This window comes from Gekko japonicus, unplaced genomic scaffold (assembly GCF_001447785.1).
Source record: "Gekko japonicus isolate JY-2015 unplaced genomic scaffold, Gekko_japonicus_V1.1 scaffold184, whole genome shotgun sequence".
NCBI classification, from domain to species: Eukaryota; Metazoa; Chordata; class Lepidosauria; order Squamata; family Gekkonidae; genus Gekko; species Gekko japonicus.
Window position 1 is genome coordinate 1,422,822 of NW_015159715.1, and position 23,296 is coordinate 1,446,117.

The 23,296-nt window shown below is 39.4% G+C and overlaps 1 protein-coding gene across 1 annotated transcript; it reads right to left on the reverse strand.

The window, feature by feature from the left end:
• Positions 1–4,804: 4,804 nt before the first annotated feature.
• MTFR2 (mitochondrial fission regulator 2) lies at positions 4,805–19,610 on the reverse strand. The gene is made up of 8 exons (XM_015411850.1): positions 19,539–19,610; positions 18,918–19,040; positions 17,521–17,625; positions 16,569–16,690; positions 14,140–14,336; positions 10,967–11,273; positions 7,797–7,980; positions 4,805–5,055 (listed from the first exon to the last, which is right to left on the reverse strand). The coding sequence occupies exons 1-8, from the start codon at positions 19,599–19,601 to the stop codon at positions 4,984–4,986; spliced, it is 1,173 nt and encodes a 390-aa protein (XP_015267336.1). The 5' UTR covers positions 19,602–19,610; the 3' UTR covers positions 4,805–4,983.
• Positions 19,611–23,296: the final 3,686 nt, after the last annotated feature.

Here is a 23,296-nt window from a genome sequence, read left to right on the forward strand (position 1 = left end):
TCCTTCTCGCCAAATCCGGTCCATCCAAAAGAAAAGCTATGGCACACCTTGGACGTGCAAAGAGCACTTAAATGTTACCTTCACAGAACGGCCACATTTAGGAAGACGGAGGCCTTGTTTGTCAATATATCTCCTCCTCATACTGGAAGGAAAATGTCTAATTCAGCACTGAGTTCAACAGTTAAGTCTTGCATAGCTGAAGCGTAGAAGAATTTAAAACAGCAAGTCCCTACTGGCATCACTGCACATTCTCTACGTAGTGCGGCCACTAATGCGTAATTGAATAACAGGGCATCTCTAAAAGAAATATGCAAAGCCACAACATGGTCTTCATTATCTACCTTCATTAGGCATTATAAAGTTAATGTCTACGATTCTGCGGATGCAGCCTTTGGGAGGAGAGTGCTACAGTCTGTGCTTTCTCCTGATGACGACCTCCCACCCGTTTTTTAGCGACACTGCTCTGGGAGGTCCCACAAGATGGCCTCCACCTCAGAGGGAGAACGACCATTGGTTCTTACCGTGAAGGGTCCTTCTCCTCTGAGGGGTGGAGGACATCTTGGCCCTCCCGGGTCGTCATCACTATTCTGTTTTTTTTTCTATTCTCTTACCTTTGTGGCTATTTAATTTTCAGAGATAAGTGAGTTACTTTTATTTCTAAGTTCTTCCTGTTCAAGTTCTGTGGTTCATATTTCTATAGTTGATATGTTTCCAGAGTTATTTAGTGTATTGCTTTTAGGAGTACCCAAACTGAAACTGGGGTGACTCCCACCACAGGAAACAGGAAGTTTTTGAAGAGTTCCTGCCTCCCTGATTGATGGATGGGAATCACCCACAAGATGTCCTCCAACCCTCAGAGGAGAAGGACCCTTCACGGTAAGAACCAATGGTCATTCCCACAACTTTTGAGACTTGGACATTGCCCTTATGTATTTGAAGTTCTATGTACATCTATCAAACTGAGGAACTTTGCGGCATGTTCTTCTATACCTTAGCAGACCTAAATGAACATATTTACCAACATGGGAGTTGGAGAACATACCCTATTCTTTTTGGAAGTCTGTGTATAGACTACTCAATTCAAATACCTGGGAATGACTTTTAGTTACAATCTATCTTGGAAATCACATCTTTGCTCAGCAATGGAGATTGAGAGAACAAACCAAAATGCACTCCTAAGATTTTTCTATAAAAGGGTGGACAATATCGACTGATGGCTATTAGAGCTTTTAATGTTCCCGGATTTTATATGGGGCTGCCATCTGGATAGATGAAGCTTCCAAATCTTTGGATAATATACGTGTCCAGTTTCTTTGCAATGCTCGTTTGAATTGAGGGCCTAGCTGGCTGCTTTCAAATTAAGATTGAAGGCTTTCGTCTCATCATTTTAGGAGGTCACTCGCTCCACTAAAGAAGGATAACTTTAGAAGTACTTGGGAAAGATGTATATATAAGAGGCTTGAACTGCTGGGATTACCCTCCGTGATGCTAAATAATACAACGTGATAAGGACTTTGAGACTAATCAGGATGAGGCCATCTAATCTTGACCAGGCTAGTACATCATCTCGGGCAAGGTGTGTATGTTCTACTCTTGCACTAGGGATACAGCCCCCTATGGCTTTACCTGCATATCTCTCTTATAATCCCTAAAATCCTTCGCTATAGATACGCTTTTACCCTTGCCAGATTAAACACCTAGCCGTCTGCAGAGTTAATGGGGTGTTTTGTAAATATTCCATTGTCTGATCAGCTATGTGATTGTGCATCTGGAATTATTGAGATGTTGGATAGTCTGTTATTATTCTGCTCTCATTGGTTAACATCCAGCTCTGTCTGGATTTGCCCGATTTTGCTTAAATACCATCTACCTATGGAATCTTGGGAGGTATCACAATTATTGGCTGATTCTGACCCCAAAATAACCCATCCAGTTGCAAAATGTTTAGCTATAGTGATTTCCCTGAAACATCAGAGAAATATCCATAATTAATTATAAAATTGGATGTTAGGTCTGATATATTTGGCTGATTGTAATCAACTTTGGCTCTCAGATATTATTGTTGTTTGTAATTATACATCTTAATCTGTTTACTTATCAATTATATTAATCCACTAAAATTTAAAACTCTTTTAAACTTATGATTTTATAATTCTAGGGATGTGGTATCCCTTGTGTACTCTGCTGTGTAATTTGATCTGTTTTGGTTTTAGTTTTATGTAATATCCCTTCGTTGTTTTAAATTGTTCCACTAAACGTAAGACCACGGGTCAAATGAGCTAAATAGATAAAGTCAGAGCAGTATCCAGGGTCCAAAATTTTTGGAAAACTCACAACTATGAAAACAGAACTATTTTTGTAGGGGGGGTGTCTAGTGTTACAATGCCCTCTAGTGGTTTTTAGCATACTTTTATTGCTTCCAGAAATGTTCTTAGCATCCTGCATCTTATAAGGGTAAAAATTAAATACATATAGTTCAGTCAACTAGTCATCATGTTTACCTCACACAGAATGCCCAAATGGCTTTGCGTGAAGCCAAAAAGCAGAATATGTTGCTGGACAAGGAAATAAAAACCAAAATTCACTTTTGCCAGTTGCAGCTATCCAGTCAAACAATAAAATATTACCAAGGCTTTTCACTCAAGCCACAGCTTTCTGGAGCAGCTCCAACACTTCAGATGTTAGTACACTAAACTAAGATAAAATTTGCTATGAAATGGCACTAAAATTTAGTACATCTTTATGCCTTTGTACTACTATGCCAGGCGAGAAATGAGAAACAAAATTGTTCTGCTCAACTTACCCAACCTGTGCTATTCTCCAGGTACTGAGTCTTTTGACTTGCTTAATACTTTTAAAATAAATAGTGTTTTCCTGAAAGAACAAGTACTGCACTGTATTATGCCATCAGGATAATATATATGTCCACATTTTTGGCAAACACTGTGCCTTTTATTATACATAATATAGTATTTTTAAAAGTCTTATTATATTACAACTGATTTTCCAAATACAAAAACTAGCCTACTAAGGAAACCACGTTTCCTTACTTCAAATATTTTGTGACCCCCTTACTGGTTTTCAGTCAATGAACAGGGTATTTAATACTTTCTATACATAATTGGTTCATATAGAACTCACTGCAAATCTGTCACTATTAAGGTTAACCTTTATACTCAAATTGCCCACCTTTTAGCCAGTATCAAGACACTGTTAGTTCTAAAAAGCCTATAATTTATCAATGTAGTCATTTTCCAAAATGGTAAAAAGCACTATTTAGTCCATTTGTACATGCAGCCACACCCTTAGAGGGTGTGATTTTATTTTTATTTATTTATTTTTCCAATTTATACCCCACCCTTCCCTCCAAGGCAGGCTCAGGGCGGCTTACATAAAAGTAAATACATGAATAACAATTAAATAACTTGTGCCAATCCCACCCTCTGGGAGGAATGTAGGGGAATCTCTTGATTCCTGTATTAGAGAAAGGAGAGAGCTAGAAGCTAGTCCTGCTGTGGTGCAAGGACTTGGAGATCCATACCCAAGATGGCCAGGGAGCCCAGCAAAGTACTTTGCATAAACCCTGCCCAGGAAGCAAATTGGGGGCACCTCTACTGGTGGAAAATGGTCTGCCACAAAGCTGAACTCTGTAAACAGAAACTGGTCAAATCCCAGACATGTAAGTAGTATGAATGCACACTGGGCTGTGCAGAACCTGATTCCCAGGTATGCCTATGGCTTGCCAGAGCACTGCTGGCTGTGGCAGAAAAGACAAAAGCCGGTTTTAGATAATACTCCTACTTTGTATGTTACAGGAGAAAATTGTTTTGGATACTTCTACCACACTTTTCTCCCCTGAGTGTGGACTCGAAGCAATTTACAATATAAGAAAGCAACAGGCTATAAATGCATATGCACAAAACATATCAAACCTAGCTGGCAGCAACAAATGAAGCACAGAGAGGGGAACAGGAGCAGAGCTAGTGGTAAAAGCTCTGCCCCTGGACGGTGGCAACAGCCTTTCTCCATGTACCAAGACAGTGTTGGCTCCAGAGCAACCTAGAATTCCATCATGAGCCACCAATGTAACCATTTCTTCCTGCTAATTTTAACAGGTAGCACATAGTCCTTCACAAATCTTGAAATACGCTGAAATCTGAAGTAACTGTCATGCACATGGGGTATGTTTAGTATGTAGTCTATACACAAAGGATTTATTTTATAACCTGAATGTACAGTTGTACAAAACAGTTAACAGTAATATTAATATCATGAACTTCAAATATGCATATGGAAGCAAGAAGATTTTTGTGGTTTCTTCGTATCGTATAATACAGAATTAACTTCCTTTGCTGAGACCCAAATAAATACCATCAACACCAATTTTGGAGACCATTATTTTGATGAAACAAGATAAAATTAGGCATCGACAAACTGTTTCTTACTTTTTCTTTTTCTTTTTTGAGAAATACAGGCATTTAATTGAATGTGAGCAAGAAAGGAAGCCTCCCTTTTAAGAACCAAGAGTCAAGAACTGTGCTGACCAGGCAGATGGGAATTGCTCCCAGATGGCCTGATCTCCTCCCTGTTTAACTGTTTCTTACTTAATACTAATATAATTAACATATCAACTGGATAATTATACATGCCAGTGGATCCACATCCATATTTTGTTTCCATTCTCTTGAGACATATTCACCTGACTGAAACGTTGCATGCCAGCCTAAAAAGTTTATATAAAACCAGTAAGTATTCCAGCTTATAAAATATTACATGAAACAAATTCCTCATTAACGAAGCTGGCTGCTGGAATACATCATATAACATTAAGTGTTTAGAAGTTGTGACATACAAACTGTGAACCTTGTGACATACAAACTGAAATCTATGAAACAAGGATGAAAATAGCCTTGCCAAATACAACTGTGCTAAGCGGTTCCAAAAACTCTACAACAGGGGCTGTGCAGTTCTTGCTTTTGTAGCCTACACCCGTCTGAATTCCTCGGCTCTAATCCGTGTTTGTTTGATATTTGGCTTCAAAATGTGGCGGCCAATCTGAAACCAAACACACTTTAGTTAGTATTTTTAAGAAAAGATTCAAGAATAGAGTTGCTGAATAATTTTTCTGCAATATTTATGAATAACCAGAATAAGAAACAGTAACATAAGTGAATATTCCAACCATATACCTGTTTCAACCAAGCCTTTTTACCAAGCTTAAAAAAAAAAAGATTAATGATACATTATGTCGAAAGGGTACTTTTGTATGTGCAATTCCTTAACATACCCCACTGATCTAGGATTTTTACATATTACCTGTAAATATAAACTAATTTAGCCAAACAAAATACATGAACCTGAACAGATTCAGTGGGGCTTTATTCATTTTTTCATACAACAATGGACTTCATTTAAGACATGCTCAGCCATGTCCCAATCCAATATGATTACATCTGTTGCTTATTCTGACTAAGAGTTTACTGATTTACTTTTGAACTTCATTTTCTACTGCCTCTCTGTCAAGGTCTAGTTACATGTACTCAAAGTGGTATGAATTTTTCAAATGCATCTGTCAGTGAATGACCAATCTGCTTTTGCAACTGTATGGTGACGTTTCACACTCAGATTAATTTGTTTCAAAGACCCCACCAATTTTGAGGACAGCTCAAGAGAAAGTGTGCCAAGTCAGAAAGCTCTGTATCATGTTTTTCCATCTGAAATCTATCAGATAGCAGGTGGAAAGCACACCACTGATAGCCCTCCTCTCTTAGAAAAAGTGTTAAAACCACTGATAAAAATACTTGTGTGTGTTGACTGTCAAAAGAAAGGAATCTGCTCCCTTCTTTTGGATACTAATATGGAAGCATAGTGCAGGTGTACTGAAATGTGTGAATCATCCCATATGAAAGCTGTCATTAAGTGAAACAACTAACAACCCGTTTTAGACACACACAGTGCAAGACTTGTGTTTGTGCAGATGTAATACTGCCGTCATCCCTTAAGCATGGTTGAGAACTTGTAAAGGGGCTAAAGGATCTGGTTTTTTCCTCCAGCCTGTTTTTTCTGCAATTTCCCCATGCCAGCTTAACAGCATAGTGAAGCTTGTATCATACCACCAATATCCATGGTTAATGCTAACCAGAGTGTGCTCATAATCCACTATTTGAAACCAAGTGTAAGATTTTGCTCTTTTCTGATACCCCTTATATGTAACTCTGGTAAAGGCACCTCTTTGTAGTGTTCTAAGATGACTGTCTCCTTGCCTTCCTTAGAGTTTCCTACATTTTTCCTGCCACCAAAGGCTCTTGCCATAGAATTTTTAGTTGGACCCAAAGAACAGAATGGCTTAGTTATATCTGGTAGAACAACAGAAAGGTCAGAGTGTAGGGGTGGCTCTAAGGTAAAAGGGGATTCTTCACTCTAAATAAAACAGTTGTTTTCTCTTAGACATAGAGTTTATTTAGACGTGTAACAGTTTCAGTAAAGTTCATAAGTGTAATGGTTTCAAATATGTTTCTTCTTCTTTCTCTAAAGTTTCTTAACTAGACCTTGTCACAAAGGCTTACTTTCTCACTTGCCATTTAGGCAATAACTTCCACAAAAACACAGACTTCTCACAAACATCATATTCTTCGCCCACTCAACTCTCTTCCCCCATATCCCCTCCTTTCTCCCCTTTCTCACACACAAAGCCTATCTGAACAAACCAGTCAACTTTGTCCCATAGGGTATACAGCTACCATCCAATCATAACACACTTCAATCCTCCATTCAGCCCCTGCTCTTACTCTATTTATTTATTTTTCCAATTTATACCCCTAGGGGCCTACATTTTAACCTACAGGAACATACATGTAAAACTCCACATTACACCACAGAAATAAAAAACACAAAATATTTACATACTGAAACACCACACCAGGGTTCTAAATGTGTCAAAATTCCTGGATTACAAGTCAACACTAATCAACACAAAGCAGGGTTTGAAGAGGAAGCTTTGTTCAAAATCTCTCTAAAATGAACTCTGGTAAGCATTAACCATGATGAATATTGGTGAAGGCATAACAACAATAGTTAAGGGAAATGTGTCCAGTAAAGGGGAATAGATATGGAAAAGAGCATGGCCAGAATCTCTTACGATCCCATGATCAAGGAGGGACAAAAAATAATGTGTGTGCCCTAAACAACCTGAAGTATAGTTCCATGCATTTATTCTCTCTCCACACTGGAAGACACATTTCTCCAAGATAGGCAAACTTTTTAAAAGATGCTTTTAAAGAGTCTCAGGTTGCAATCATAGGTATTTAAAAGAAAGCTCCACTTGTATCTCCGGGACTTAGCATATTTCTGCATAAACATACTTCATATTGGAATGTAAAAGTAAACCAAAACAGCCACATCAGCCACTCTCTAAAACACTTACATCTGAAATATAAAAAGAGATTCATTGTTCCTTTTTAAATTGATACCGTTGATACAATTTGATTATTATTCCAATATATATGATTGTTCATTTAACTATGTATGGCTATTTTCACTATAAGAGAAGTGTGGAAGGAAGTATATTCATCAGTTCCTGAACTAAAATGTTAGTATGATCTGTAAAAGCTGGGTTTGGATAACTGAGTATCTTGCTGTATATCCAAGTCCTTCCAGACTAGCTCTGGAGATCAAAGGTCTCAGGCCTTCCTTTTTGTCACCTTAAAAGCAAATTTTGCAGCTCCAGAGGAATAATTTCTACATCAACGCTATTCACATACAAAGGCCACAGTATTTTTAAAAAGTCCGATACGTACTATTGGGGTTTCTGGACTGGAAAATGGAGAAGCATCAGAGGATCTGTTCTCTTTATCAAATGAATCATCATCATTGCTGTGGGCTGCAAATTTCTCTTTAAGAGCTTCAGCTATTAAAGCCGCTGGATCCCATTGTACTCTAATTACTTTCTTTGTTCTGGGTAGAGGTGTACCTCCTGGCGACCTGGAACATGACAAAGTGTTTCCAGTCTTTAATGAAAGTATTTGCTGCTCTTGGTTTGTAACTACATAGAGTAGTCTTGGCAGTCACCTTTAACTCCCCGCGTCGTCCTTTGTGGAACTGAGGATATTCTTCTTGGCTTTCTGTGCGCTGTGGTCAACATTATGTAAATTTTATTTTGTAACTGTCTATAAAATGCCAATGCTGTCATGCCCCCTTTAGCCAGCAGTTCTCTCAAATTTTAGCAAATGAAGGACCCCATTTTGATTTTTTGTACTGCTCTCACTAGCAAGCCAGCTGCTTTTCAATGTGCGTAGGGCAAGCCACGCATACCCCATGGAAGCATCCATCCTCTTGCATATGCAAAACAACACAATGAGAACCATATTCGATACACTTTAAAAGTTAAAAAAAATTGTAGGCCATGACCCAAGTTCTGATCCACCTTACTCCTTAACTGGAACAGACTTTGTGCTGGACATGGCAAGAAACTTCCTTATATAGACGTAAATAATAATAATAATCATCATCATCATCATCGTCGTCATATGGCAGTGGGTGTAGTATAGCCAGAAGATCTGACGATTGTCTGGCAGCCTGAAACTCTAGTTCTTTTCGTGGTGAGCTAGGCTTATTTTTTGGGCTGAGAGAACTGTGACTGACCCAAGGTCACCCAGCTGGCTTCAAGTGGAGGAGAGGGGAATCAAACCCGGCTCTCCAGATTGGAGTCCACTGATCTTAACCACTACACCAAACTGGCTTTCTTTATATAGACATTATTTACCAAGAGAAGCCATCTGAACACAGGTAGGAAGGGACCTGGAAAATCTTTTAGAGTTCCTCACGGAACCAAGGAAAGACCAGTATCCCATACAACCTGAACTTCTGGAATTCAATTAAAAACCACCACTGGCTATTGTCTTATGGATGTAAGTTCTCATTTTTACAATCCTTTGTATTGCAAAATGCAGAGTGAAAAACAGCTCAATTTTATACTGAAGATAAGAGGGACTCTGTATTAGAACTATACCCTCTTGGTGTTACTCAACTAAATATAGCTCCCAGGACTGAACTACTCATTCCTGGTGACCAATCAGCATACTGGCTGGCTAAGGTTCTGAGGCAATGTGGATGCTAGGTGACGGCATGTGGTGGCAACTCTTCAAACTCCGGCCCTTTGAAAGAGGGAGAAGCTTATTCCCTCTCCTTCCTCTGAGGCACTGAATCCCTCCCCCTATTCACAAAAAAACTGTGCAGACTCGACTTTTGCATTAGCAGATGGGCACAAGAAGGGCTCTGCCCTTATAAAAGACGTGCAGATCCCCGGAGTACCTTTGTGGACCCCATTTTGAGAAACGCTGCCTTAAGCTGCATGTTAGTATTACAGTAGCATGAACAACCACTCCAGTCCTTGGACACGCCAGGTAATTCTGCTGTAAGCGGCCATCCTGATTTGTCAATTCACATAATTTGTAAAATGAAGTTGGCTGATTTTGTGTGAGGATCCTAGTCCTCAACTACAATTTGTAATGTAAATCACAGAAAGTATGAAACTGAATGGTTTATATTTTAAAAATATTTCAATCACACCACACAGAACATAGCTATATATCTGTATGATGTTCTGTATCCTAAACATATAATACATGCATTATGGATATTTGTCACAGGTTGAAAGTTTATGCAATAATAAACAGACTTCAAAGCCAAAACCAATACAAAAAAATCAGAATCAGTTATTGGCTTATCAGATCTCCTGAGATCACCTGTACTAATTAAAAAGACTTATTTTCTAGGTTTGAGAGATACTAACAATAAAATATAAGACAGGATCCAGCTCCAGCTGTAAACATAAAAAGGACCCCCACACACACTTCTACATTACCCTTCTGACTTTCTTCAGTACTGAAACAACTGTGCATATGAAGTCAATTTTAACAAACACTCCTGGGCAGTGTCTAGGATTCAAGAAACCCTTCCAACAATTTTATCATTATCAATAACATAGCCCTGTATGTGGATACTTACATCCAGAGATTTCAGTCATGAGCAGACAACACAGAGAAAAGCCCCAAATTTGCAGGAAGATCTTAAGTCTTCCCAAAAAAGGGGGGGATGGGTTGGTTCCCTCCCCCAAATAATAGCTTTCAGAAACAAATGCCTTCAGTGGCTGTTGCTAGGCAATCACAAAGTATTGCCAATGTTCCTCCTGTGGTTTCTGTCAGTAAAACACGGAGGGAAGGGGCAGAGCCCTTTCCATGGCTATTTTGGCCTTAGAGACTAGGCTGGCAGCAACCACTGGGTGACTTGTTACCGCCTGAGTTGCATGACTCACCTAGGCCTGGCCACTTGCTACTGTTCAACAGCAGCCACCCCACGAAAGGCAGTTGGTAGCATTTTGGACTTGGATCTAGGAGATGCAGGTGCAAATCCCTATTCTGCCATGGAAGCTCACTGGGTTACCTTGGGCCAGTCAAACATTCACAGTTTACCCTACCTCAGAGGGTGCTGTGAGGATAAAATGAAGCAGAGGAGAATTATGTAAGCTGTTTTGGGTCTCCATTGTGGAGAAAGGTGAAGTAAATGAAATAAATCAATAATGAAGTAATGAAGTAAACCAATAATAATATAGCTGAAGATGGGGGGGTATACAATTCATGGTTCCTCCAAACTTGTAATGGCCAATGGCTATATACAATAAACGGTGGGTGGGTTGGATGAGTGAGAATGATAAAGGGAAGCATGGAATGGTGAGGACATGGGGGCTGGAGGAGGTGGAAAAGAGAAAACAGTGTATGGAGGGAAAGTTGAAGATGGGGCAAATAAAGGAAGATTTGCTGGTGGGTAGGAAGCAAGCATGAAAAAGGGAGAGGCTAATACGGGCTTTCTGGAAAGGGAAAGTGAAAACAGAAAGGGAGGGAAAATTAGATGTCCCCCCCACAAGTCTTCCACTTGTTTTATTCTAAAATGCATATACTGCTCAACTTACCTCTCAACAGCTCTTAATTTGACCTTATTTATATCCTTCAGAACATCTGCCATACTGGGAACAGCCTTAGCCTCCTGACATCCAGCCCTATTTGCAATATCTTTGTTCTTACTTGCCGCTCGACGTTGTTTTATAAGTTCAGTTGTTGAAATTTGGGGGCCAGATTCAGATGGCAGCACCTCTGGAAGTGGTGGTGGTGGTGGTGGAATGACTGTGCTACAAGACGAAATGGGAACTGGTGTAGAAGTCATTGATGACTGTGGAAAAGTACTCCCGGGTGTATTTGATGAATTCACAGTACCTGAACCTATTGAGAAAAAATATTAGTAGATCAGAGACCTGGACATTTCATGTTATAATGTGTAGAAGAGATATGGATGGATCCTAGATCAATCACTTTCCTTATTTTTAAACACACCTACACAATCTAGAATCAGAGTGGGTAATTTTTTTTTTCAAATTTAAAAAATCAGACTAAAAAAAATTAACCAGGTTTTTTAAGATAAAATGCTTTTTGAGGAAAAAAAAATCTATCTAAAGACAGCTTTCTATTTAAGATACATTCTTCCACACAGGGCGATTCTGCATCAGCTTTTCCCTCCATTGTTTTACGAAACCCACGTTGGAACAGAAATTCCCCTCCGCATTGCATGCCACTTTCACTTTCTTTGATCATCACATTTTATGGTACCCTCTACACTGCATGCCGCTTTTACGGATTTTATGGTACCTTTTGCATAGGTCTATGGCCATTCAGATTATATCTCAAAGGTTTTTCATCATGAAATAAGGATTATTTTTAATTATGACGCATCAGACTGTATATTCACAAGCAATGTTTAAAAACTTTTTGTAAATGAATTCCATTAATTAATTCTTTAGGGTCCTAATGTCATTCTTTTCCAGATGTTTTGGTAAGATTATTTTGGGTAATTCCATTAATTCATTTATTAGGTCCCCAATGTCATGCTCTCCCAGAGGTTTTGGTAAGATTATTTTGGGTCATTTTTCTATCTAGAAGATACTATCACGGATGCTTGGTTTTGTAGTTCTCAAAACTGAATTTGTGACTGCAGAGATAACATGGCTCTTAACGGCAAACATGTGTTTAAATAATACACATAAAGTTGAGAAAGACCTCAATCCTATTGTTCCTCTGTAAATCTGTATACACAGAATCAACTCCTTACCTCTTAAGTGCTAAGTTTCAAGAAGTTCAATTAATAGAAGATTGTTTGCAGTAGAATAGATCTGGATAAGTAGGAGTTGTTAAGAGCTAAGTGTGAGGTGGGGGATGGCAAGCAGTACAAATGAAAGTGAAATTGGGCAGAATACTCCAGACGTCTTGAGATCTTTGTGTGACCTCATAGCTGTTTAGGCAAAAACAAGAATATATATGCTATGTAATGTATAGTTCTAAGTTAAATAAAACAATGTAAATGGTTGTTGTTAATTATTTTTTCATCTTCCAATAAAGTACAGCAGAAAAGTTGTCCAAATATGAATGATTAACATTAAACAGGAGACAGATCACCTCACAATGATTTCATAACTAGCTATTTCAAATGATAACTATAAAGCTAACCTGAAAAGTTATTATTATAAAAAAGAAACCTATATCTGGGTTGTAAATATTAAAATCATAAGAACAAGCAAGAACAAAACTTCATGTAGAAAACAATGATTTAAATCAAGTCTTATTGACGTGTGATTTAAATAATTTTAGTTTAGATCAAATCCACCCTGTCTAGAATAGAAAAACATGAACAGGTACAAGATAATATTAAATTAATCCAAATTAGGTATAATTTCCAAACAGGTTACCAAATCCACTGCACCAAACTGGCTCTGGCAAAGCTTCAGACATGACCCAGGGAAATCTGGGTTCAGATCCTTGCTCAGCCATAAAAATCACCAGGTGACTTAAACTGTTCTTTCACAGTGATGTTGTGAGGATAATAACAAACCACCTCATGCATGCTGCTCTGAGGACATAGAGTGGAATAAAACTATGGTAAAGTTGATTCAACAGTTCTCTAAAATAGTTCAACTATGGAGGTTCTCTTTAGCCCTTCTATAATTTATGAAGTATTAGCAATATTCTTCAGGTTTATTACTATAGTTTTAAGAACTAAAAATCTGCTTTATGTTTTTAATTAAAAGTTCAAGAAGAAGGTTGAATTTTGAATGAAATGTGAAATTCTCACACACCTGGACAGGTAGAGTATTATTGTGGGTTGAATACAAACAGCTCTACCTGGAAAATCAACTTTCATTTGCATTTTTACATAGGAATTATTTGTATGCCCTCAAGAAACAAGATTCACAGAGCTATTTAACACTGTGGGTATGTTCAGTGGAATGTTATTGTTTTTCTTTGAATACTCGATCCCTTGACTGCTTCACAATCTACTTTTGAAGGGCACTGAGTATGGGAAGTTGGGAATGCAGAAGTTCAAACGGACCTGTAGAACTAGTTACATAATTCTTTGGATTCAAGCGCATGAGCTCAAAACAAAATACTAATCAAATTTCAATGGCATTGGTGGGCAGAAGGTCAATAGGAATGAACAGTTACTCTCCAAGCAATTAAAAGTAGCTCTGTGCCCCCTCACATTCCTTACTGCTATAATCACTTTCTTATCTCTCCTTTGAAAGCTACCGTAGCGGCTTTTCTCCTCTTCCTTCCCCCCCTCATTTTCCTTTCTCTTTCATACAAAAGAGGAGGCAGCACGTGCACACATACACCTTCGCCCTGGATGGGGAAAATGATGGCACAAGCCCACCCGTTCCCATCCACCATTCCTCCTCATGCACACAAGTGCACCCATTCTCTGCATTTCTCTGCATCAAATCTATTATTTGCCTTCTCCATAACTGTATTTTTCTCCTGCAGTGCAAGTTGGTGGTGATGGTCTGCTTTTGTAAAACAGAAGGAAGGTTTCATCACAAGCTGCATTTTCTAATTGGCTCCACCCACCAAGGCATCATTTTGTAGCTCTCAAGGCTAAGTAGCTCCCAGAAACCTAAAGTCTTCCCTGTCCTGTTTTATGGGTCTCATTCACATAACTCCCTAAACAGGATTACTAAGTGAAGAAATGATTAAGAACAGCTTTATATAAATGTCACTATGTAACTGAGCGTGTAAGAGTAGGTCATGGACACAGACTTACATGACTGGTAATTCCTTGCCCCATGCAATGAGACAATTAAAGCAATCTGTGCACGGAGATGACTTAACTCTTCCTCGAGTGCAGAAATTTTTTTGATTGCATTCTCGTTCACAGCAGCTGCTTTGAGTGATTTTCCTTTTGAAGATGCTGGCAAAGGAAATGAACACAGAAGTACAGACTCTGCCTGTTCATCAGATCTAAAAAATACCAATTTACAGTTATGAAAGGTACAGCAATAATCACTCACTCAAAACTTCAAGCTCATTATGATAGAGATATATAAAATATATTCATTTTACGAGCACATAAATTCAAAAATTTTATGCCCTATGTTTTCTCATCTTACATAGCATCATCCTTCTAAAGTGTGCATTAAAAATTTGTAAAGGAAAAATCTGGTATTTAACATTTATACTTGTCTCCAATATATGCAAGAGGCCTTCCTAAAACATCTATTTACCAGAAAATTCCACAGCCTATCTGTACAATAAGAACATAAGAGACGCCAATGTTGGATCAGGCCAAAGGCCCATCCAGTCCAACACTCTGTATCACACAGTGGCCAGAAATACCAGTGCCATCAGGAGGTCCACCAGTGGGGCCAGGACATTAGAAGCCCTCCCACTGTTGACCCCCCCAAGCACCAAGAAGACAGAGCATCACTTGCCCCAGAGTCCCTATCTATACCTTGTGGCTGATAGCCACTGATGGACCTCTGCTCCATATGCTTATCTAATTCCCTTTTGAAGCCATCCATGCTTGTAGCCGCCAACACTTCCTGTGGCAGTGAATTCCATGTGTTAATCACTAATCACTCCGATGGTTCAGTTGCACCACTCAAGAGACTGAGGATTCCAGCCATCCCCTCTAAGCCATAACTTGAAGAATTACCCTTGGCTAAAATTCTACACTGTGTAAGACCCTGGTGAGGCTGATACAACTCTACTACAGTAGAGGCCAAAAACAGGAAGTGTTGTAGTGTGATGAGGAAGGAACAGAGCTTAATCAGTCCCTAAGCCCCATGATACCTTTGCAACAGTGATGCATAACATCGGTAAAAGAGGTGGTTGTGAAGGCCAGGCGCTTTCCTCCGTTCCCCGCCCACACACATCACACTTTCCCACAGCAGTGATTGAATTGTTTTTGGTTATGCATAGCTTGCAGGTAAGGCAATGTTAAAAAATCACTGTGGTGGACTATTGGCTACTATTACAGTGGAAGCCAGGGAAGGTAGAACAGGAATCTGAGGTAATTTATATTGCTTTCCCTCTCCTCTTCTCCTTGAGTGATTCACACTAACACCTTTTCACAACACAAAAAAAATAAGTTTATTGTTTCTTCTTCAGAAGAGCTTATGCTTAGCTGTTTAAGGGATGTCATGGAATGGAAAGAGGTATCAGCTATTTACAGCAAGAGAGAGCAGAAGCTCTGCTATAGAAAAGTTATGGTTTCATGCACACTTTCATGCACACTCAGTGACAGGAAAGGATTTTTCTTGGAAGTTCTCACTAAACTCAAGAACCTCAGAATCTGAACAGAGTTAGCTTGTTTCTTGGGATGTTTCCCTCAATCTCCTCACAAGTCACTAACACACTGTTTCCCTACAGCAACACAGGATACCTGCTCTATTCCTGCCTCTTTATTGGCCTTTGAGCACTATGTACCTAAACTATAGATGTCTGAAACCTATTTCTCCACCTGGTGGAACCTAGCTACCAAACTATTCTCCTGGGAGTTTCCCCTGCCTTTTTGTCACTTCCCCAAGTCCAGTTTGAGGTGATGACTATCTTTCCATCCACCTAACTCTCCCCCCACCCCACCCACCAAAGCTTCCACAGGCTCTCACTGGCTGATGCCACCGTATATCTACATACTCTCCCTACAGAGAAGGATCTGCTGTGATGCCTGGAGGAAAGAACTAGAGGTCGTCTGCCACAGTGGTATCAGAGAAAACGTTCCAACCAACCTCAATAGGGAACAAAACCCATTGTCCCTCCCCTGCTGTGTCTGCACAGCACAATGCAGCACAAAGATGCTAGCAAATTCTGCAGCTAAGCACAATGCACAAACTGGAGCATGTAAACCCTAGGAAGGTTTCCCAGGGCATGGAGCAAAGGCTGTCACTCTGGCACTCCTGAAAGGGACACTTTGCATGTAAAAGGGACACTTTTGCACAAACAGCCAGTATTGACAAGTATACGAAGAGCAAGATTCTTTCTTTTGGAAAGCTGTTACTATGATAACTCAGGATATACATTCATATTACCCAGAAGATTATTCAAGCAACGACTTGTTCCGAAGTATAAGGATATCTACAACAAAACGAAACACTAGAGAATTCGCAACTATACATTGATTAAAAAATTACTGAATGTTGGTTTGGTTCCTATGCAGAGTTATTCTTCAGGAAACAAACCAGTTTTACTTGCCTAAATCTAGCAGACGGCTCACTATCATCATTTGCAATCCACAAGACATCAGTAAGAGAGGGGGTAACAGAGCCAACAATGCTCTGCTGCTCAGAGTCCAAGGAATTCAAATGTTGGCTCAACTAAAGAAACAGAGAAAAACAGTCAAGTGCCTAAAAATGTCAGTTAAAAGAATTAAAGGTAACTGAAGGTAAGCTGCAAGGAAATATTTTTAAACTATATTCATTTTAAAAGGTATCCTGTTTAAGCAGAGCTTCTGCTTGCGATGGTGAAGAGTTACGATTAGAGTTAAGCATAACCTCACTCCCTTTCATTCCATGGTTGGCTCTACCTCCTGCAGCGGCCATTTTGTAATTGTGCCCACCACCCTGTATCAGAATTCCAAAGATGCACATAGGCTTAAAAAGTCTAGGGATCCCTTGATTTTAACAGCAGAATCCAGCTTGATTCTCACTGAGAAAGGTGTATAAATAACTTAAAACAGATTTTTAAAATTAAAAACCACCACATGGACAAGACACAACTCAAGTCTCCCATGAAGCTGCCTTATGCTGAATGGCCCTTTAGTCCATCAAGTTCAGTACTGTCTACTCAGACTAGCAGCAGCTCTACAAGTTTTATGGTAGGGGTCTTTCACATCACCAACTAGCTGATTCATTTAACTAGAGATGTCAGGGACCTGGAACGTTCTGCATGACAAACAGATGCTCTACCTCTGAACTGCAGCCCCTCCCAAATAGTTTCCACGAATGCAGTAGTGCATTGTTTCTATTCCCTCAGTTTTGGCATGTTTCCCCCAAAGCATAAGCAATACAGTTCCAGCAAACTCCTCTTAAGGGATGCCTGCTACTCATTTTCCTTCGTTATTACATGCCATACAAAACAAAATGCACGAATAAGACTTTGGACTTAGACAAGTTATTAGTACTGAATTCTGCAATAATCCTCAAACCTGAAAATGAGCCCTTGGATAAGGGGCTAAGAAAAGAATTTTTCCCAATCTGCGAACAAAACTTCGGGTAGATCCATATTTCTTTGTTTCCCAAGACCAGGACATCTAAGAGAGAAGAAGATCTTTCAGCCATAAGAGCAAATAGGGCTCCCAGCTGATTAAAACATTTTAGTTCATTCCTGGTTTTCTATTTAATCAATTAAATTTATATAAAAGTGCATACAACCAAACAACAGTAGAAATGTCCTTTAAATTTGTACTTTATTTTCAGGCAAACAACACGTACAGAAATGATGAAAAAAATAACAACATTAACAAAAAAGCTTCTTTTGAGATATGCAAGAAGTGCAAGCTTACAATTCAACAGTCAAAATTACCACTTATTATTAGGAGGACAGGTCATTATAATTTTTTTAATTCCTGTTGTTAGTAACAAAACCAGAACCAAAACATGCATTTTGGAAGAGGAGAAGTCTGAGAGGGACCACTTCCTAGCCATTAGAAGTCGAGAGGAGACACTTTCTGCTGGATTATATGGTATGGATTCAGACAAGTGTCTCTCAGAACAGGATTTCAGGGAGCATTTTGGGAGGAGGGAGATGAGAAAGCTGCACTCCACAGGCAGAGATCTGCAGAAACAGGTCTAGACTCAAGCCACTGTCTTTAGTTAAGAGACTAGTAGGCTTGGAACCCATAACATACTTCCAATCTCAATTATTTCTATCCATTTTGGAGGTGGTCCTCCATTGCAGAGTACGTGCCTCATTAGATACTCTTCAGCTCACTGACAGATATTTTTCTAATGCAGGTTGATGTGCCTAGCACATGCATGCTCAACAGTGGAGGATTGCCTCCACAGTGGACAACTGGTGCATGAACAACAGGATCCAAGCCTTCATACTTAAATTTTTTATTTACAGAAGCAGGCTAACTGTTTTACTACTGTTAACTCATTACCACCCAGACTGGCTCTATCATCCTCATAAACAGGCTTCAGTGAAAACATCTAAAAACATTTTTTGCCTATTTCTCATCTACTGGGCTGGACTACATTAAAATATATTTTATTACTCCCCTCTGCTTGGGCCACAGTATTTCCTCCCTTTCTCTGAACAAAGTATTACAGGACAGCCATTAACTAGTTTTAGAAAAGTAACACAGGAACAAAACTGCACTTCAAGGAACGGGGACAGATAGACAGAAAAGCAGTAGAGGTATATCCCAAAATAGAACGATAAAAAAATTAAAAGGGAAGATTATGGCAGTAAACTGCAAAACTCTCAAGCTGTGGCAGTGCAAGAAAAGTATTATGGGACAAAGAATACTGCAAACAATGTAGTCAAAACCTGCCTACTTTAGAAAGACTACCAACAAGAAAAAAATGTTGATACCCTCACCAAATAGTTTCTTGAGATGGCACATAACTGCTGGAAGTGTACTGCAGGAAAGGTATTTAAAGGACGATGAGATCCAAACATTTGAGCAATACCATAAAGACAAACTTCACATCTTTGTAGGACCTGCCAAAATAGAAAAGCTTTCACCAGAAAGAATCTCACTATTAACATAAAGCCTCTACACCAGTGATGGCGAACCTTTTAGAGACCAAGTGCCCAAACCCCACTTATTTATCGCAAAGTGCCAACACAGCAATTTAACCTGAATACTGAGGTTTTACTTCAGAAAAAACAACTCATACATTAACTTAAGATGATCCAAACAACGTAAGGAAAGCAATCCCAAATGCTTTCATTTGCTTAAAATTATTTGGCACGCATGCCCGCAGAGAGGGCTCTGAGTGCCACCTCTGGCACCCGTCCCATAAGTTCGCCACCACTGCTCTACACTGATATTTTTCAATCTGAACACGAACAGTGCCCTCAGCACAAGCTAACATTAATAGGTCTGAGGTAGCCCAGTTACAAAATTGTCTAGTTATGACACTAACCTGTTTCAATACAAAATATTCATGAAACATCTCCCAATCCCTCACCTCATTCAGTTCCATATTTACTTACCAGTTCAGGAGGCACACCATAATATTCCAGCAGTTGTCTTAAGAGGCTCAGTAGCACAGACATTTACAAAACAATGTATTCATTCAAATTCTGGAATAATTTAGTAAGCATCTGCCACAACTGCAAAAAAAGAAAAGAAAAATACCTCATATTTAGGGGGACAATATACAGTTTAAAATTAAAACAACAGTTTTTATAAATATATTAAAAGAGGCTCCGTTTCTAACATCACTATAAAGACACATCACTAATTTTGAAAGAGCTGAATGATGGGGGAGGAAAGATGAGGGAAGACCAGGGGCTCTATCTCCATATAGAGTTGCCACCTCTGGGCTGAGAAATTCCTGAAGATTTGGGGGTGGAGCCTAGGGAGGGTGAGGTTTGGGGACGGGAAGGACCTTCGTAGGGTATAATGCCAGAGTGTCCCCCCCCCCAGAAAAAAGTAGCCACTTCCTTCAAAGGAACTGATCGGTGGCAGTTTCAGAGGAACTGATCTGTAGCATGTGAAGATCAGATGTAATTTTGGGAGGTCTCCAGGCCCCACCTGGAGGTTGGCAACCCTTGCTTCATATCATTTTCTACCCATGACCATTTTGTCTTGACCTCCCAAGTATTCATGTTATTACATCTTAGTACTTAGTACTTAAGGAGCAATTTTTGACATCACCTTCTCCATCTCAGAAACCTCAACATACAATGTAAGCAGGCGCAATAATACATGAAAGTTGTAATAATTTCAGAGAAAATGTATAGAAACTTGGTTTATTTAAAAAGTAACTTCTATACCCTGGGAAAAGAATTGGATGTAAGGCATTCAAAATGTGTCATGGTGTCCTTAATTTGTGATTTGTTTTTCAAATTTTTGCAACTCTGGCTTACAAACTGAACATTTCACTTGTACCTTGAATAGTGTCATTTCAATCAGAAGCATTTGGCTCCAAGCTTCTATGTTATTATTGTGAGCTATTTTCTCTAAACTCATGTTACATTCCAGTAATTTTTATTGGGGCCACCTATGAATATTACAAGGTGGAGACTGTATTCAGAACTTTAGAGAAGCATATGAGAGCATTCAAAATTTTAGGCAGCCCCTTCTTCCCGGCTGCAATGGCTTCTAACAGCAAGCAAAGGAGAGCTGTTTTATACTGGACATTAAGCACAAAGATCTCATTAAATGTATGTCCTGGATCTGTATATCATATGCAGGTATCATAAATATACCAATATCCTACCCCGTGTGTGTGTGTTTGTGTGTGTGTGTGTGTGTAAAGCGCTGTCAAGTCGCCACTGTAGGGTTTTCAAGGCAAGAAATGTTCAGCTGGTTTGCCATTGCTTGCCTCTGCACAGTGACTCTGGACTTTGTTGGTGGTCTCCCATCCAAATACTAACCAGGGCTAACAATCCTTAGCTTCCAAGATCTGATACGATTGGGCTACCTTGGGCCATTCAGGTCAGGGCATCTCACCCCTCACAGACAAAAATTACTTCAGTTACACTTCTGTAACTTCCTGTTCTATCTGTTTACCTTGTTTCCATCCAATCCAATGACAGTTGGGAATGGCTCTCTACCACTCTGAGTGAACAGATACTCTTTTTGATTGGATCTGACTTAAACCAACCTCTCTTTATAATATCACTCCCTCCCTCCACTCCATCCTTTCTATTGTAAATATAAATGCATTGACCTAATGGATGTATACAGCATGCATCTGATGAAGTGATTTCTGACACAAATACTATTAAGAAAGAGCCCCGCTTGCTCTCAGTTAGGTTCTTCTAGGTGCAACCGAAGGTGCTGCATTTTCCTATGAAGCTCTAGAACAGTTTATATGAGGGTAGTTAAGAATTTATTTCAGGGAATATTTGGACAGGCTGAGCTATTTCCATTCTTTTAACAAGAATCATCGTAGTTATGTGACTGTTTTAAAGTATCTTTAAAATTGTATTGGTCTGAAAGCTTTTAATTGTATTTTAGTCCACTTTAGACAGAAACTCTTGAAAGATCTGTTAAGGTCCTAAATTAGTACTAAGAGGCATTCTTGAAATTAAATAAATTAAACGTAAGGGTCCAATAAGCAGTGAGGTTACTTTTTACTTCCCACACATCAAAGGGTTTTCCCCCACAAACCTGTTGGAGCTCTTTCACAGATTACGCTATAGGACACAGTCACTATGCATTTCCCAAACCACCATATTACATAAGTGGTTCTAAATATTACTTTGTTGATACACCACATTGTGTTTTAGTAGCAATGACAACCTCCAGGTGGGGGCTGGAGTTCACCCAGAATCACAACTGACTTTGTGATTCTTTGGAGGGTGACCCCTATCATATTACTGCTGAGCTCCCTTCCCTCCCCACACTCCACCCCCAAATCCCCAGGAATCTCCCTAACCAAAGATGGCAACCCCGTGTTTTAGGTATAAATGTGGACAGTGATACCTCTACCCCCATAGTGATAGTGTTCTAAACACCATTCACAAGAGATCTGCCTAGGTAAGATTTTTCTTGGTTTATGATGCATTTTTCAAGATCATATCATCCTTAAGTTTGCTTAAGTGAAAAATCCAGATAAAGCTGGGGGAGGGCGGAGCATAACGGTTAAGGAAGGTGTTAAATCATGCACATAAAACTTCCAAACTAAAAAGCCTTATTCAGCTTCCATATTTCTAATGTTAATGTCACAACAGACACAACAATATAAAAGCTTGACTAGAGAGTCATAGAAATTTATGGTAATGTTGTGAAAACCACTAATTTTGCATGAAATTTCCACTGCCCTGTGGCACATATAGAGAACTGAAATTGTTGTTGGCCCCAGAACTCAAAGACTGTAAAAACAAAGCAGCCAACACGTTCAAACCAACATATATGCAATTCTTTTTATAAGACCCAACCAAAACATGACTAAAAGAAATTCTATTGTCCTCCTTTGCTCTCCGTACCTGCATTGTTCCTCTTCCCTCCAGTCTGGTCGGCAGTCTGAAATTGGGGAAGAAACTATGAAATCTGACTCTTTTAGATTTGTAATTCTAGTTCTATTTATATATTTTATCTTATGTTTGAATCTTTTTATCATGTTGTACATCACTCAGAACCCCGCAGTAGCAGGGATTGGGAGACTCACAAGTTGAAAGAATGAATGAATGAATTGTAGGATCTTTTAACCCACATTCTGAAGCATGTTTTCGTTGTCCTGTCCTCACTTTTATTTTTTTACTAAACATCCAGCCTAACCTAATTAAGAGTTCGGTGCTATACCATTTTAGGGGAGGCCTAATACCTCCCCTAAAATTTCACAACCTCGGCTTTTACCTTGAATAAAACTTCGTTGGTCTTAAAGGTGCCACGGGAGTCGGGACTCACACGTCGTTTCTCATCCTACAGTGAATGATGACGCTTCCGCAACAGCGTTGTCACCCACCTGATTATGTGCAAAAGATTGGTGCGATCTGAAGAATAACCAGAGTGTGTGCAGCACCAGCTTCAGTTTTGGTGGGTGGGGAAAGGACCCATGCATTGTCCACGCCCCAACATTCGTACGGACCTCCTTCCCCGCCCGCGCACGACCCTGCAAACGTTACAGCCACCTCTATGCTAATTTACTGTTCACCCTCCACCTACATGTATGGACTGGTAATTTCCATTTCTTTGTATCTGAAGAAGTGTGCGTGCACAGGAAAGGTTAAAGCTTTGTTGGTCTTAAAACTGCCCCTGGATTCAAACGTTGCTCTGTTGCTCCAGACCAACACGGCTG

Bases quoted from the DNA above. Each gene is read 5' to 3' on its own strand.
- MTFR2 (XM_015411850.1), bottom strand. From the start codon at position 19,601: ATGTCTGTGCTACTGAGCCTCTTAAGACAACTGCTGGAATATTATGGT. The intron at 7,981-10,966 runs GTAAGTTGAGCA...GTCATGTTCCAG, and splicing joins AAATTAAGAGCTGTTGAGAG to GTCGCCAGGAGGTACACCTC. The intron at 5,056-7,796 runs GTACGTATCGGA...GTTTGGTTTCAG, and splicing joins CCAGTCCAGAAACCCCAATA to ATTGGCCGCCACATTTTGAA.